This window comes from Rhizoctonia solani, chromosome 13 (genome assembly GCF_016906535.1).
Source record: "Rhizoctonia solani chromosome 13, complete sequence".
NCBI lineage: Eukaryota > Fungi > Basidiomycota > Agaricomycetes > Cantharellales > Ceratobasidiaceae > Rhizoctonia > Rhizoctonia solani.
Genome location: NC_057382.1, coordinates 379,629 through 392,509, shown reverse-complemented (window position 1 = coordinate 392,509; position 12,881 = coordinate 379,629). Strand labels below are relative to the sequence as shown.

Sequence of the window (12,881 nt, the reverse complement as noted above, 5' to 3'; positions counted from 1 at the left end):
TGAACAAAAAACCCCTACTCTTTCTTGACATGATACTGCGTGACTACCCAACGGACCCTATCAAAACCCTCATTGACTCCGGCGCCACCTCCAATTTTATATCCCCCACTCTAGTAGAAAAACTGAAAATCCCAAAAACCCTACTTGAAAATCCACGGGTAGTGAGGATGTTAGATGGTACCATATCTCAGACTGGTCGCATATGGCACCAGGTTCAACTTGCGGTCTCGGCCAATGGCCATCTCCACCACATTCCCTTCCTTGTTTGCCCCATAGGCAACACCCCGGCTATCCTTGGCATGACCTGGCTCACATCAGAATCCCCCCTAATCAACTGGCAACAGGGGCTTGTCACATTCCCAGAACAAGTTCAAATTGCCTCTGAGGAAGAAGCGGATCCTGACCCCTTGGCAGACCTCCCTACCCAATACCATGAGTTTGCGAGAGTATTTGGCGAAGAAGAATTTAAGGTCCTTCCCCCCCACAGGGAATATGACATTTCCATTGACCTACTTCCTGACGCCAAACTCTCACCCGGACCTATTTATGGCATGACCAATGCAGAATCCAGGGCGCTGAAACAACACATTGACAAGGAGCTAGCAACGGGCAAGATCCGTCCTAGTACCTCCTCAGCAGGCGCTCCGGTCATGTTTGTAAAAAAGGCAGATGGCTCCCTCAGACTGGTTGTTGATTATAGGAAGTTGAACAAGGTCACTCATAAAAACGTCTACCCTCTCCCTAGGCAAGATGACCTTATGGCCAAACTAAGGAACGCAAAACTCTTCACCAAGTTGGATCTTTGTTGGGGTTATAACAACGTCAGAATTAAAGAAGGCAATGAGTGGAAGACGGCCTTTAGGACCAAGTATGGGCTATTTGAATACCTAGTCATGCCCTTTGGCCTCACCAACGCCCCGGCCGCCTTCCAACATTTCATGAATGACTTGTTCAGGGACCTCATTGACGTCACAGTGGTAATCTACTTGGATGATATCCTCATCTTCTCAGAGAACCCCGAGAAGCACCCGGAACACGTTAGGGAAGTCCTATTGAGGCTAATGAAAAACCAGTTGTTTTGCAAGCTCTCTAAATGTCACTTCCACGTCACTACAGTCGACTACCTTGGCATTGTCATATCCCCGACAGGTTTCTCCATGGACCAGAAGAAGATTGAGGCAGTTACATCATGGCCCCAACCTAAAACAGTCAAACAGGTGCAGGCCTTCCTGGGATTTGTGAACTACCTCTGCCAATTCATCCCCCACTTCAGTTCCGTAGCTTGCCCCCTTCACAATCTCACAAAAAAGGAAACCCCATGGTCCTGGGGAACCCAAGAAGAGGAAGCCTTCCAGGAGTTGAAGTCCCTAGTCACCCGCTCCCTGGTCTTAATTCATTCAAACCCAGATCTCCCCTATTACCTAGAAACAGATGCGTCAGGTGTAGCCATGGGAGCCATCCTGAGCCAACGAGGGGAAGATAACCGCCTTCATCCAATTGCCTACATGTCCAAGTCATTCTCAGGGGCAGAAGCCAATTATGACACCCACGATAAGGAACTCCTGGCAATAATTAAGGCACTGGAAGAATGGCGGATATTCTTAGAAGCCACAGACAAGGCAATCCAGGTCTTCACAGATCACAGGAACCTGGAATACTGGATGCAGGCCAGGACGTTCAACCAAAGGCACGCCAGATGGCGCATATTCCTGAGTGATTTCAATTTTGAGATCCATTATCGCCCAGGAAAGCAATCGGGGAAACCAGACGCCCTATCAAGGAGGGCGGACTACGTAGAATCCACCCAGGACCCAGAGGTTATGCTACCGGCCAAGGTCTTTGCCAATACGTCCGAAGAGGAGCTGGAAATAGTCACGGAAATCCGTTCCAGACTAAAAGAGGACCCATCAATTGAGCCAATCATTCAATTCCTAACAGAGGATGCGGAAAATGCACCTCTGTCTATCCAAAAGGCTTACCAAGATTACGATTGGGAGGAAAACCTTCTCTGGTATCAAGGAAAATTAGTGGTCCCTGACTCTGAAGCCCTGAAAGAGCAATTACTGAGGGAATTCCACAACTCCCCCCTAGCAGGTCACCCAGGCCAGCAAAGGACCCTAGAGCTCTTGAGCCGCAACTACTGGTGGCCGGGAATGAAGTCATCCGCCAAGGAATGGGTGGAATGCTGCCCCACTTGTCAAGCCAATCGTCGCGCCCATAATCCGGTCATAGCCCTAAAACCCTTAGAAGTTCCCCCCTTTCCATTTCACACCATCTCCTATGACTTCATCACGGGTTTTCCCAAGTCAGAAGGACATGATGCAATCCTGGTAGTTATTGACTCGTTCTCCAAGTTAGGCCACTTCATCCCTACCTCAAAAAAGGTTTCAGCAAAAGGGTTGGCTGATCTCTTTGTCTCCCACATTTGGAAACTTCATGGGCTCCCCGTCAAAACTATATCAGATCGAGGAACTACATTCACAGGGAAATTCCTTAGGGCTCTCTACCAACAATTAGGAATTAAACCTTCCTTCTCCTCGGCCTATCACCCTGAATCAGACGGCCAGACGGAACGTGTCAACCAATTTATCGAGTTCTACCTAAGGTCTTATGTAGCAGCGGATCATTCAGATTGGGTTAAGTGGTTACCACTTGCGGAGTATGCCTATAACAACGCCAAGCACTCAGCTACTGGAAAAACCCCATTCGAATTAATTTATGGCAGAAACCCAATCATGAATCTGTCAAACATCCCTGCAAACGTCCCAGAAGCAGACCTCGTGGCAGACACCCTGGCCAGGGAATGGAAGGAAGCCGAAGCAGCCCTCAGGATGAGCAAAGAACGGATGACAAAGGATAAAGGAACAGTCCCGGAATACTCAATAGGAGAAAAAGTCTGGCTAGATGGAAAAAACGTAGAACTTAGGACAAATTCCAACAAGTTAGACCCCAAGCAACTAGGTCCCTTTGAGGTATTAGAGAAGGTATCCAGTCACGAGTACCGCCTCAAACTACCGGAAACCCTTAAAATCCACAACGTATTCTATGTGGGTTTGTTATCCAGAGTACACATATCCCCAAGTCAACCATTTCCAGAAAGACCCCCTCCTGAAACAATAGAAGGGGAAGAAGAGTATGAGGTGGAAAAAATCATCGACTCCAAAAGACAACAGGGGAAATGGTTCTACCTAATCAAATGGAAGGGTTATGGCCCGGAAGACAATTCCTGGGAACCGGAAGAACTCCTAGAGCACAGCCAAGAGGAAATCCAACAATTCAACAAGTCACGACTGAAAAAGGCTCGTGACTCCGCCAAGAGCCTTTAAGGGGGGGGCAATGTTATAACCTCCTAACATATACCATTAGAATCGCACGATTTTTCTAATATTTTTAGTATTTTTTACGGACTCAATATCTCATGTTTTTCAATCACGTGATCTCGGCGCTTATTCATGCCGAGATGCCGTGCCAAGGGCGCTTAGGAGAAATCCACGCTTCTGCGCAGCCCGCAGCACGCTTCTCATTTGTCTTCTGTACTTCTTTTCTCACACGCACAGACCATGTAGATAGTGTGCTTTATCTATATATACAGCAGGGAAATCGCTTGGAAACCCCAAGTTGATTTTACCTCATCTCTTACTCATTAGAGAAGGTACCCATCCAGCTAAGTAGCCGGCCCTAAGTAGTTCACAGACGTTCACCACCCCCTTTACCTACCACACCTCCCAGGCCTCAGGCCCTATTGTTGACAGTAGTTAGAAGTAGAAGTGCCTTAGGCGCTATTAGTATAGCCTTAGATAGTTATCTTACATAAGCTAGTGTAGTAGTACGGCCTTAAGCGCCCGTTTTCACCAGCGTGTACCCACCTTACAGTGGTGTACAACAACAACTTACCTCAAACCCCTTATCACCAAGCTTGAAGATCTGGCATGTGGCATTCCTGCCTTCAATGTTGTTGACGGTCATACATTCTCCCTCCGCGCCTACCTGCTCACGGCCTTTGGTGATATGCCAGCTATGGCCAAGCTGATGTCTATGAAAGGCCCAAACGGTAAATTCCCATGCCGTGCGTGCAAGATTGAGGGCGTAAACCAGGGAGGGGCTGGCCGTGGCAAAAATACCCTCTATGTTCCCCTTTCCCGACCCTTTGTCCCACGTGCCGAGATCCAACGTTATGATCCTCTCAACCTACCTTGCCGCTCTCATGCCAACCATGTTCAGCAGGCACTTGATGTTCAGGGTGCAGTCAATGACCCTGCTGAGCAGGTCCTCTCACGCAACACCAGTGTTAATGGACTTTTGCCCCTTGCACATCTGGCCTTGCTGGAGTTCCCTACCTTGTTCCCACATGATTTTATGCATGTGATGTTTGAGAACATTCTCCCAACACTCATAGGGCTCTGGACTAGGCGTGGTCAATGGTCAACATTTGGATCCAACAACAAGGACTACCAACTACTGGATGAGGTCTGGACTGCGGTTGGTGTTGCATGCGCTGATAGTGGTGACACAATTCCAGCAGCGTTTGGTTGTTGCATACCAAACCTTGACACCAAACCACAAGAGACCACATTGGAGAGCATGTTGCTCTTTGCAACGCTCATTGGTCCTGCTCTCCTCCATTGCCGCTTTGTGCGCCCCCGCTACTACCACCACTTTGTTTGGCTGGTCAAGCTGATCAAGCTGTGCATTGGACTTGATGTCAGGCGTGTTGATGTAGATGAGATCCGGCAAGGGTTTGCGCAGTGGGTGCAGGACTACAAGAGGTACAAATTCCCTGATGTATTATATTGGTTTCTTGGCGCTGATAAACAATTGCCGTGGCATATAGATACTATTATTGAGACAACCGTACCCGTCTTCCAGCTTGTACACTCCCCCTCCACGCTCTCCTTCACATAGCCAACGACATTGAGGCAATGGGTCCCGTGTGGTGCTATTGGGCTTTTCCAATGGAGCGGTTCTGCGGTGCCATTGGTCGTGCCAACAAAAGCCAACGTTACCCTTACTCAAGCATCAATTGACATGTGCTCCAACTATCTCAGCTCAGTCAGATCAAGCACTTGTATGGCCTTGCAGAGGAGCTGGATCTCAAGATGCGTCAAGAGAACATTGCAACAGGTACACGCTACAACGCGTACAAAGATCTTGTCTTTGTGAAGCCTAGGCGTGAGCGCCCTATTCAGGGTCCCTTGATCCGCAAGGTTGCTGAGTTCATTTCTACTCAAATCCCTGTCAGTGCCGCTTTCATCCAGAACAAGCTATTCAACTGCCCATTTGTTGCCTGGGGCAAGATGCAGCGGATCACTAGGAATGAGGCAGGCAATGTCACTGGCGGGGATCTCATTCAGGGGGACCATATTGTGGCTAACAACTGCAAGTTGCGTGATGCCTTGCACGTCATGGTAGGTTTTTTTTATGCAAGTATTCTTGTCACTAACCCCTTGGCTATTCTGTAGTACTGGTCAGTTAACTCACACTGGCAATGGGTTAGAGGTCCAGCTGTGGTTCTTGACGAGGAGACATTTGGCTACAGTTGTGCTGAACAATTCCTTGTGATTGACGCAGCTTTCCTGCGGCACGTTACCAAGTGTGCTGGTGTGTTTTATCCACATCTAGATGACCTTGTGCTTGCCGTTGTATCCCCAATTCCCTATCTCTGCCACATTGCCTCATCTGGAATTACCCAGTACAGCCTAAGGGGTGGCAGATATGTCTCACCTGAGATCCTTGATGCGTCAAAGATTGATTGCTTGGTTGGGCGTGTGCAATTGCCACTTGGTGCGTTGTACATCGTCCAACGTGACACAGCAGTTGGGCAGCTTGACATGTTGGATGAGGTTGTTAATCCCAATTAAGGTAAGTGAGCTTTTAATGTATCGTCATTGCACTTTGGTTCTTGTACGTATCTACAAAGAGCAATCTCATGAGTCCTCAATGCTACAATTTGTCTCTGATGTCCACGGTCTGTGAGTTTTTTGACCAAATGTCAATTCTGGGTTTGGCTTTTGGCAAGACACGTAATTTTTGGCAACGTCCTAGTTTGTGTCATGCCCTAGAGGCGTGACCACCTTAAAATCCACTAAGTCGAAGAAATAGTGAATATATGCGCTATTTTCATGAAGATTTAGGGATATATGCATCTTTATGCTATTTAGGCGCTGAGCGCTTATTATGTAATCTCATCACATGACCTTTAGTCATGTGATCTTGTTTTCTTATCTCTGGTCATGTGACCTTATCTTTGTTATGATATTTGTACATGTAATTACTCTTCCCCTTCTCTGTGAATATATAAGGAGGGTTCTGAGAGCCTTAAGCCTCAGAACTTGACCTCTTATCCCCATCCAACACTACTACCCTAAGACATACACTTAAGAGTATTGCCTGAGAGCATACCAGTCCCTGTCAAAGGTCCTTTGCCCAGCTATCTTTATAGCATAGTGCACACTTACTGTATTGGTCTTGTCCAACCCCTTATCTGGCAGTTGCCTTGAGCTCTGTTAGATCCTACTAGCTGATAAGTCCTATATTAGGCAATAGCTTGTTAGGTTTACCCTGTGGTAGTTGTTGGCTCTGACAGATTGAGTTTGATTGAGATGAGTACAATTCATCCTGGACTAATTAGAACATACAGGATTGGCCTAAGGTAATTGCACGCACATGGTCAGTACAATATGTCCTGGTTATGTTGAAACTATTTCTGGTACGGTCTGTTTGAAAACTGGTACATTAGTGTGGTCCTCTTTTAGTCTGTTTCCTACCATACAAAACGTACCAAAAACCAGTACGTCAAACGTACTAAAAACTGTTTGTAACTTTGCCGCTCTGAGTAAACTCTATTTCATCCAAACTTTCAGCAGGTTGATTTCATACAGTGTTGGGCTCCTGTTGGAATCATTCAAAGGGGCAGAGCAGAACTATGACACCCACAACAAGGAGCTTCTAGCAATCATCCGCTCCTTTGAGTATTGGCGTATCTTCTTGGAGGGAACGGCTCATCCCATCACGGTCTTCACCAATCACCGGAACTTAGAATATTGGAAAGAGTCAAGGACCTTTAACCAGCGCCATGCACAATGGCACCTCCTTCTAGCCAGATACAATTTCCAAATTGTCTACCGTCCAGGAAAGCAGTCAGGGAAGCCAGACGCACTCTCACGCCACTTGGACCATGCTGATATTCCTCCTGCTGACCAAACAATGCTCCCAGACCCAGTATTTGCAAACACAGCCCTAATCACACCAGGGAAGGAACTCCAGCGTCAAATTGAATCCGCCCTAAACAAAGACAAGTCTCTGGAGGAAATCCTGCAGTTCCTCCAGAATGAGTCCAAGGCCCTGCCATCAATCAAATGCGCCTTCAAAGATTACCAAATGGAGGCTGGCTTATTGTTTTACCAGGGACGCATTGTAGTACCCAATGTTGGAACACTGAGAACGGATCTACTTTGCATATTCCACAATAGCCCACTGGCTGGTCACCCAGGAAGACAACAAACCCTAGAGCTTATCTCAAGAAACTATTACTGGCCTGGGATCCGCTTGGACACATACTGGCATGTGGACTCCTGTGAAACTTGTCAACGCATTTGCAAGCCAAAATACGCTTCCATTCCCCTGCAACCGCTGGAGTTACCATCCAGACCCTGGCAACACATTTCCTATGACATGATTGTGGACTTACCCAAGGATGGGGGAACAATTCCATCTTAGTCATTGTGGATAGTTTCAGCAAATACGTCATACTGATTGAATGCTCCAAAAAGCTCAAGGCACCCAAGTTAGCAGACCTATTCCTGCAACATGTGTGGAAACGCTACGGAATGCCTGAGAAGACAGTATTGGATTGTGGAAGGGTCTTTAATAACAAATTCCTTAAAGCACTGTACCAGCGCCTAGGAATAGACCCCCACTTCTCTTTGGCTTATCACCCCCAAAGCAACAGCCAGACGGAACAAGTCAATCCCACAGTTGAACACTTCCTGCGGGCTTACTCTGGAGTCAATCAGAAGGACTGGGTTAGGTGGCTGCCAATGGCGGAGTTTGCCTACAATAATGCAGTACATAGCAGCACTGGCAAATCCCCCTTCAAGGCGTTATACGGCTGGGAACCTACCAACTAGAACTTCCCCCAACAATGCGGATCCATAATGTTTTCTACGTGGGATTACTGTTGAAAGTCAAACAAGACAGTAACCAAGCTTTTGAAAATTGCCCGCTGTTGTAGACACACTTGATACCAGGGAATTTATTCCTATTTTCTCAATTTTAAACAAAGGCAAACGGACAACATTTTCAATCACGTGACTTTGGCGCTTATACCATACGCTAAGCGCCAAGCCACGTCCCCATCCACGCTTACCTCAGCATACATAGCCACCTCCACCTGATGACATCATTATGACACGTCAGTGACACATATGCATGAGTAAGGACAACTGCGGATTGGGGTTCTTATTTGATACGGTATTGCACATAGTAGTATTTGTAATTAGGTAGCTCTGTAATATATAAGGAGGCCAACCAACCATGGTAACACCCAGGTCAATTACCTCTTGTTGCATCCCACATTGTACAAGGGCCTTACAGCCCAGCAAACCTCTACTTAGATACTTAGCCTACACCGCCTTAAGCGGCTTCTGCGTTGTACTTACCTAGCTTGCCATTGCCCTTACGGCTTTGGTCACCGTAGTATAGCTGGTTGTTGTTGTAGGATAGCTTGCCACCGCCTTACGCGGTTCCTACTTAGTTACATCCGGCCGCAAGCGCCCTCCTCCTCAATGTCCTTACAGACGTCTAGGACACTAGGTAATCAACCTTAAGTTGGTTGCAAACCGTGCCCACCAAGCACACCCCACTCAGTCTCAACAAACAAGAAGGTCCCCTGTACTAGCACAAGGGAAATCACCTGATTGGGCTTGCCTTTTGCTATCAATAATCAAACTAGCGTTGGCCCCAGGTAGTACCAAATTGCTATAAGGCAGACGGATTCTGATTGTCCGCGTACCACCAGTCACCGCACCCTTTGTCAGCAGAGCTAGTCAGCAGATCCACCCGCTTGCAGAAAACCCGTTCCACATCACGCCTGTACACGGCAGCTGATTGGTCAATAGGGACTGTCCAACGCTAGGCAGTTGACGCAAGCTCTTAGCGCCAGTACAATAAAGCGCCCCATAAGTCCTGATACAGGCACCCTTGGCTACACAGCCCCCATTTTTCCCATCTTGCCCACCATTACCTCCCGTACCCCCTCTTGCGCTTCCTCCCGCGCCTCCCAGCGCACTGCTTCCCACCAAGGCCGTTCATATCCTCATGAAATGGCAACCCGTTCCTGGAGCTCCGCTTGTCCCCAATCCCCTCTCAATCAAGGACAGTTGGGACCCACTCTTCCGGCAACTGCCGTTGAGTCAACAAGCCTCAAACCAGAGGTCTACAGGGAAATTTCCCTCAGCCAAGCAATTTCCCTTATCTTGGGATTGCAAAACCAAGTCCTCCGGCTCAAGCGGGAACTTGAAGAAACCAAGGAAGCAACAAAGGAAGCCCAAGACTGGATGGGAGCAGTCAATCAAGCCCTCACTTGCATTGAGGCTAGGGGTGGAGCCCCACATACACCAGAAGACCGGAAACCCCCGGCAGTCAAGGCCACGCCCAGGCCCTTACCAAAAACCAACACTTTTCCAGCGCCTAGCGCACCCCTTGTTGCCTGGGCCAATCCCAGCAAAGCTCCCCCTACCTTTGCCCAACCAACCCCAGTCCAGGCCCCCCCAAGAAGCTATACTCCCCCTCTGCCTTTGCCTATCTGACTCCGCTCCCCCCAAGTCCCACAACCAGCGGCCCCTGTAGCTGCTTATCAGGCCCTGGTCAAAGTGGACCACCCTGACGCCTATACAGGGAAGATAGGGAACAAAGCCCGCCAATGGCTCACGCGGATGTTGGCATGGGTACGTCTAAACCAACGGATGTTCCCCACGGACCAGGAGGTCCTGTTGTTCCTCCTGATGAACATGAAGGACGTAGCAGGAGCCTGGGCTCACCCCCACCTCAATCAACTTGGGTCCCACAGGGCCCTGATCCAAACAGTTGACAAGTTCAGGACGGAGTTCTTGGCTGCATTTGGGAACCCCAATGCCACGCAAGCTGCCAAGCAGCAAATTACACAACTTACTCAGACAGGAACCTGTGCTGAGTACATCACAAAGTTTAGGACCATTACCATGGACCTAGACTGGAACAACGCCGCCCTTTGTGGGCAATTTGCACGTGGCCTCCACTGGGAGGTCAGCCGCCTCATTGCCACTTGAGAACAGCGCCCCACAACACTCCTTGAGCTGCAAAATGCGGCTCTGGTCCTTGATAACGCCCTCTGTGAGGAGCATGCCAGCCACCCGCCTAAGGGTAATAAGTCTGGAACCTTGTCCACCCCCAATAGGGGGGCAAGTACCGGCCAACAGGCCACAAGACCAGGGTGCCTCTCCAGCAACCCCAACTTTGTCTCCAAGGAGGAACAAAACCGCCGCAGGGCTGAAGGCCTATGCATCAAGTGCGGCAAATTGGGCCACAAATTTGCGGAATGCTGCACTGGCTGGAAAGCTATGCCTAAGGAGGAAGGCGTCAAGAAAGAAGCCGCCAAGGTTGGCAAAGAGTCTGGACCCGAATTGGGAAAAGACTAAGGGTACCTGCTGCCGCGCGCAAGGACCCCAAGGACTCTGGTTGTATAAAAATATGTAATATATCAAGTAGCTCAAATAGAATCTCCCCACTCTTCACCATTTCTATTACACCAGAGAAACAAGCGGAAAACTTAGAAGTCCTGATAGATTCAGGCGCCACCTCCTCATTTCTACACCCCCGCACAGCGGAACTACTCTGCCTCCCTCTTATAGACCTTCTGTACCCCCGCACTGTTACCATGCTTGATGGGTCAAGCCCCCAGGCTGGCAAAATCTGGAAGAAGGCATTCCTGACCTTCTCCCTTGATGGCAAGAAAATGACCAAGACCTTCCTTGTATGTAACACAGGGTCTCACGCCGCCATCTTGGGATTGAAATGGTTGGGTGCACACAACCCGGAAATTGATTGGAATATGCGCACTCTCACCTTCCCTCATGCACCTCCCAACAATGTGGCCATTGCCAAAGAGGAAGAAGCAGATAAGGACCCCCTTGAAGGAGTACCCTCCAAGTACCATCAATATGCTAAGGTATTTGGAGAAGAAGAATTCAACAAACTTCCTCCCCACAGGCACTACAACATTGGCATAGAACTTACAGAAGAAGGACCCTTGAACTTGCCCTTATACAGCATGACCAATGCTGAATCTACCACACTCAAGGACTGGCTCAGGGACAAGCTCAAGGCTGGAAAGATTTGTCCCAGCAAATTGTCTATCAGCTCCCCTGTCATGTTTGTGCCCAAAAAAGATGGATCCCGCTGTCTTGTAGTAGATTACCGTTGCCTAAACAACCAGACCAAGAAAAATGTGTACCCGTTACCCCGTCCAGACAACCTCATGGCCCAACTCCAAGGTGCCAAGGTCTTCACCAAGTTAGACCTAAGATGGGGCTACAACAACATCCGCGTTAAGGAGGGTGACAAATGGAAAACTGCGTTCTGCACTAAGTATGCCCTGTACAAATCCCTTGTCATGACCTTTTGTTATGGATATGACGTTTCTTCTTTAATCTGTACTTATTTTATTAATTACACTAGTAACCTCACAGTAAACAAATGAGATAAAGATGCGAACTGAGGTTTTCAAGGTCCCTCTATCCAATAGTGACCTTTACAAAACCTACAAACCTCTGGAATACCCTTAATATGCAATGCCTTTTGCATATATGCTGTTTTCTCACTCATTTAAATATATAAATTCAGCTGAGTGGATAAACAGTAACAAGTAATATTTCTCTTGTTTGTAGTATTTATTATTCAAGATTCTATCTTGTGGCTACACACAGAAATATTCAGGGTCCCCCCTGTCGCATAGGCAAGTGCTCCGGCGCTTAATCAGCCCTTAAGCGCCGACGCACTAAATGCGCCTTTTCTCCATCACCCGGGCATCCCACACTGCCGAATCGCTTGCGCTTAGGTGCGCATGTTTGTGCGCTCCAGAACGCTGGGTCAAACTCCCAAAACGGACAACATTTGGCTGAGTTATGCCCCATTTACTGCAAGTACCCAAGGCAGAGGTATCCTACCTTTGGGACTGTTTACTCCAAGATGAAACACTTAGCCTTGGGACATCTAAGGACCCACACAGGTAAATAATGCCTTGGGGCAAACATTGCCTTGGGGCAAATATTAGGATCTGTTGTTTGTTTACTATTGTTACAACCTCCTAACATATACCATTAGAATCGCCTGAATTTTCTCTTATTTTTAGTATTTTTTACGGACTAGATATCTTACTTTTTTCGATCACGTGATCTCGGCGCTTATTATGCCGAGATGCCGCGCCGAGATGCCGTGCCAAGGGCGCTTAAGAGGAATCCACGCTTCTGCGCAGCCCGCAGCACGCTTCTTATTTGTCTTATGTACTTCTTTCTCTCACGCGCACGGACCATGTAGATAGTACGATTTGTCTATATATACAGCAGGGAAATCGCTTGGAACCACCAAGTCAATTTTACCTCGTCTCTTACTCATTAGAGAAGGTATTCAGCCAGCTAAGTAGCAGGCCCCCTAAGTAGTTCACACGCTCACCCCTCTATATTCACCTACCACACCTCCCAGGCCTAAGGCCCCATCGTCTGCAGCAGATAGAAGTAGAGCGCCTCACGCGTTTTAGTAGTATAGCCTAGAGTAAGATTACATAAGCAGTGTCTGTAGTAGTTACGGCCTTAAGCGCCCACCACTAGCGAGTACCCACCTTACAGTGG

At 48.2% G+C, this 12,881-nt stretch overlaps 5 protein-coding genes across 5 annotated transcripts; all 5 read left to right on the top strand.

Annotated features, from left to right (window-relative positions):
- Window positions 1-29: 29 nt before the first annotated feature.
- RhiXN_06985 (Retrotransposable element Tf2 protein) lies at window positions 30-3,326 on the top strand (the record flags this gene model as incomplete). The annotated part of the gene is made up of 1 exon (XM_043326801.1): window positions 30-3,326. The coding sequence occupies one exon, from the start codon at window positions 30-32 to the stop codon at window positions 3,324-3,326; it is 3,297 nt and encodes a 1,098-aa protein (XP_043185273.1).
- Window positions 3,327-4,017: 691 nt separating this feature from the next.
- On the top strand, window positions 4,018-5,858 carry RhiXN_06984 (Retrotransposable element Tf2 protein; the record flags this gene model as incomplete). Its single annotated transcript, XM_043326800.1, has 3 exons — window positions 4,018-4,745; window positions 5,051-5,405; window positions 5,460-5,858. 3 exons carry the CDS (start codon window positions 4,018-4,020, stop codon window positions 5,856-5,858), a joined length of 1,482 nt encoding a protein of 493 aa, XP_043185272.1.
- Window positions 5,859-5,937: 79 nt separating this feature from the next.
- Window positions 5,938-8,126, top strand: RhiXN_06983 (Retrotransposable element Tf2 protein; the record flags this gene model as incomplete). Its single annotated transcript, XM_043326799.1, has 3 exons — window positions 5,938-5,969; window positions 6,879-7,677; window positions 7,770-8,126. The coding sequence occupies 3 exons, from the start codon at window positions 5,938-5,940 to the stop codon at window positions 8,124-8,126; spliced, it is 1,188 nt and encodes a 395-aa protein (XP_043185271.1).
- Window positions 8,127-9,320: 1,194 nt separating this feature from the next.
- Window positions 9,321-10,673, top strand: RhiXN_06982 (Retrotransposable element Tf2 protein; the record flags this gene model as incomplete). The annotated part of the gene is made up of 3 exons (XM_043326798.1): window positions 9,321-9,755; window positions 9,858-10,280; window positions 10,311-10,673. The coding sequence occupies 3 exons, from the start codon at window positions 9,321-9,323 to the stop codon at window positions 10,671-10,673; spliced, it is 1,221 nt and encodes a 406-aa protein (XP_043185270.1).
- Window positions 10,674-10,912: 239 nt separating this feature from the next.
- Window positions 10,913-11,734, top strand: RhiXN_06981 (Reverse transcriptase (RNA-dependent DNA polymerase); the record flags this gene model as incomplete). The annotated part of the gene is made up of 1 exon (XM_043326797.1): window positions 10,913-11,734. One exon carries the CDS (start codon window positions 10,913-10,915, stop codon window positions 11,732-11,734), a length of 822 nt encoding a protein of 273 aa, XP_043185269.1.
- Between the last annotated feature and the right edge of the window lie 1,147 nt (window positions 11,735-12,881).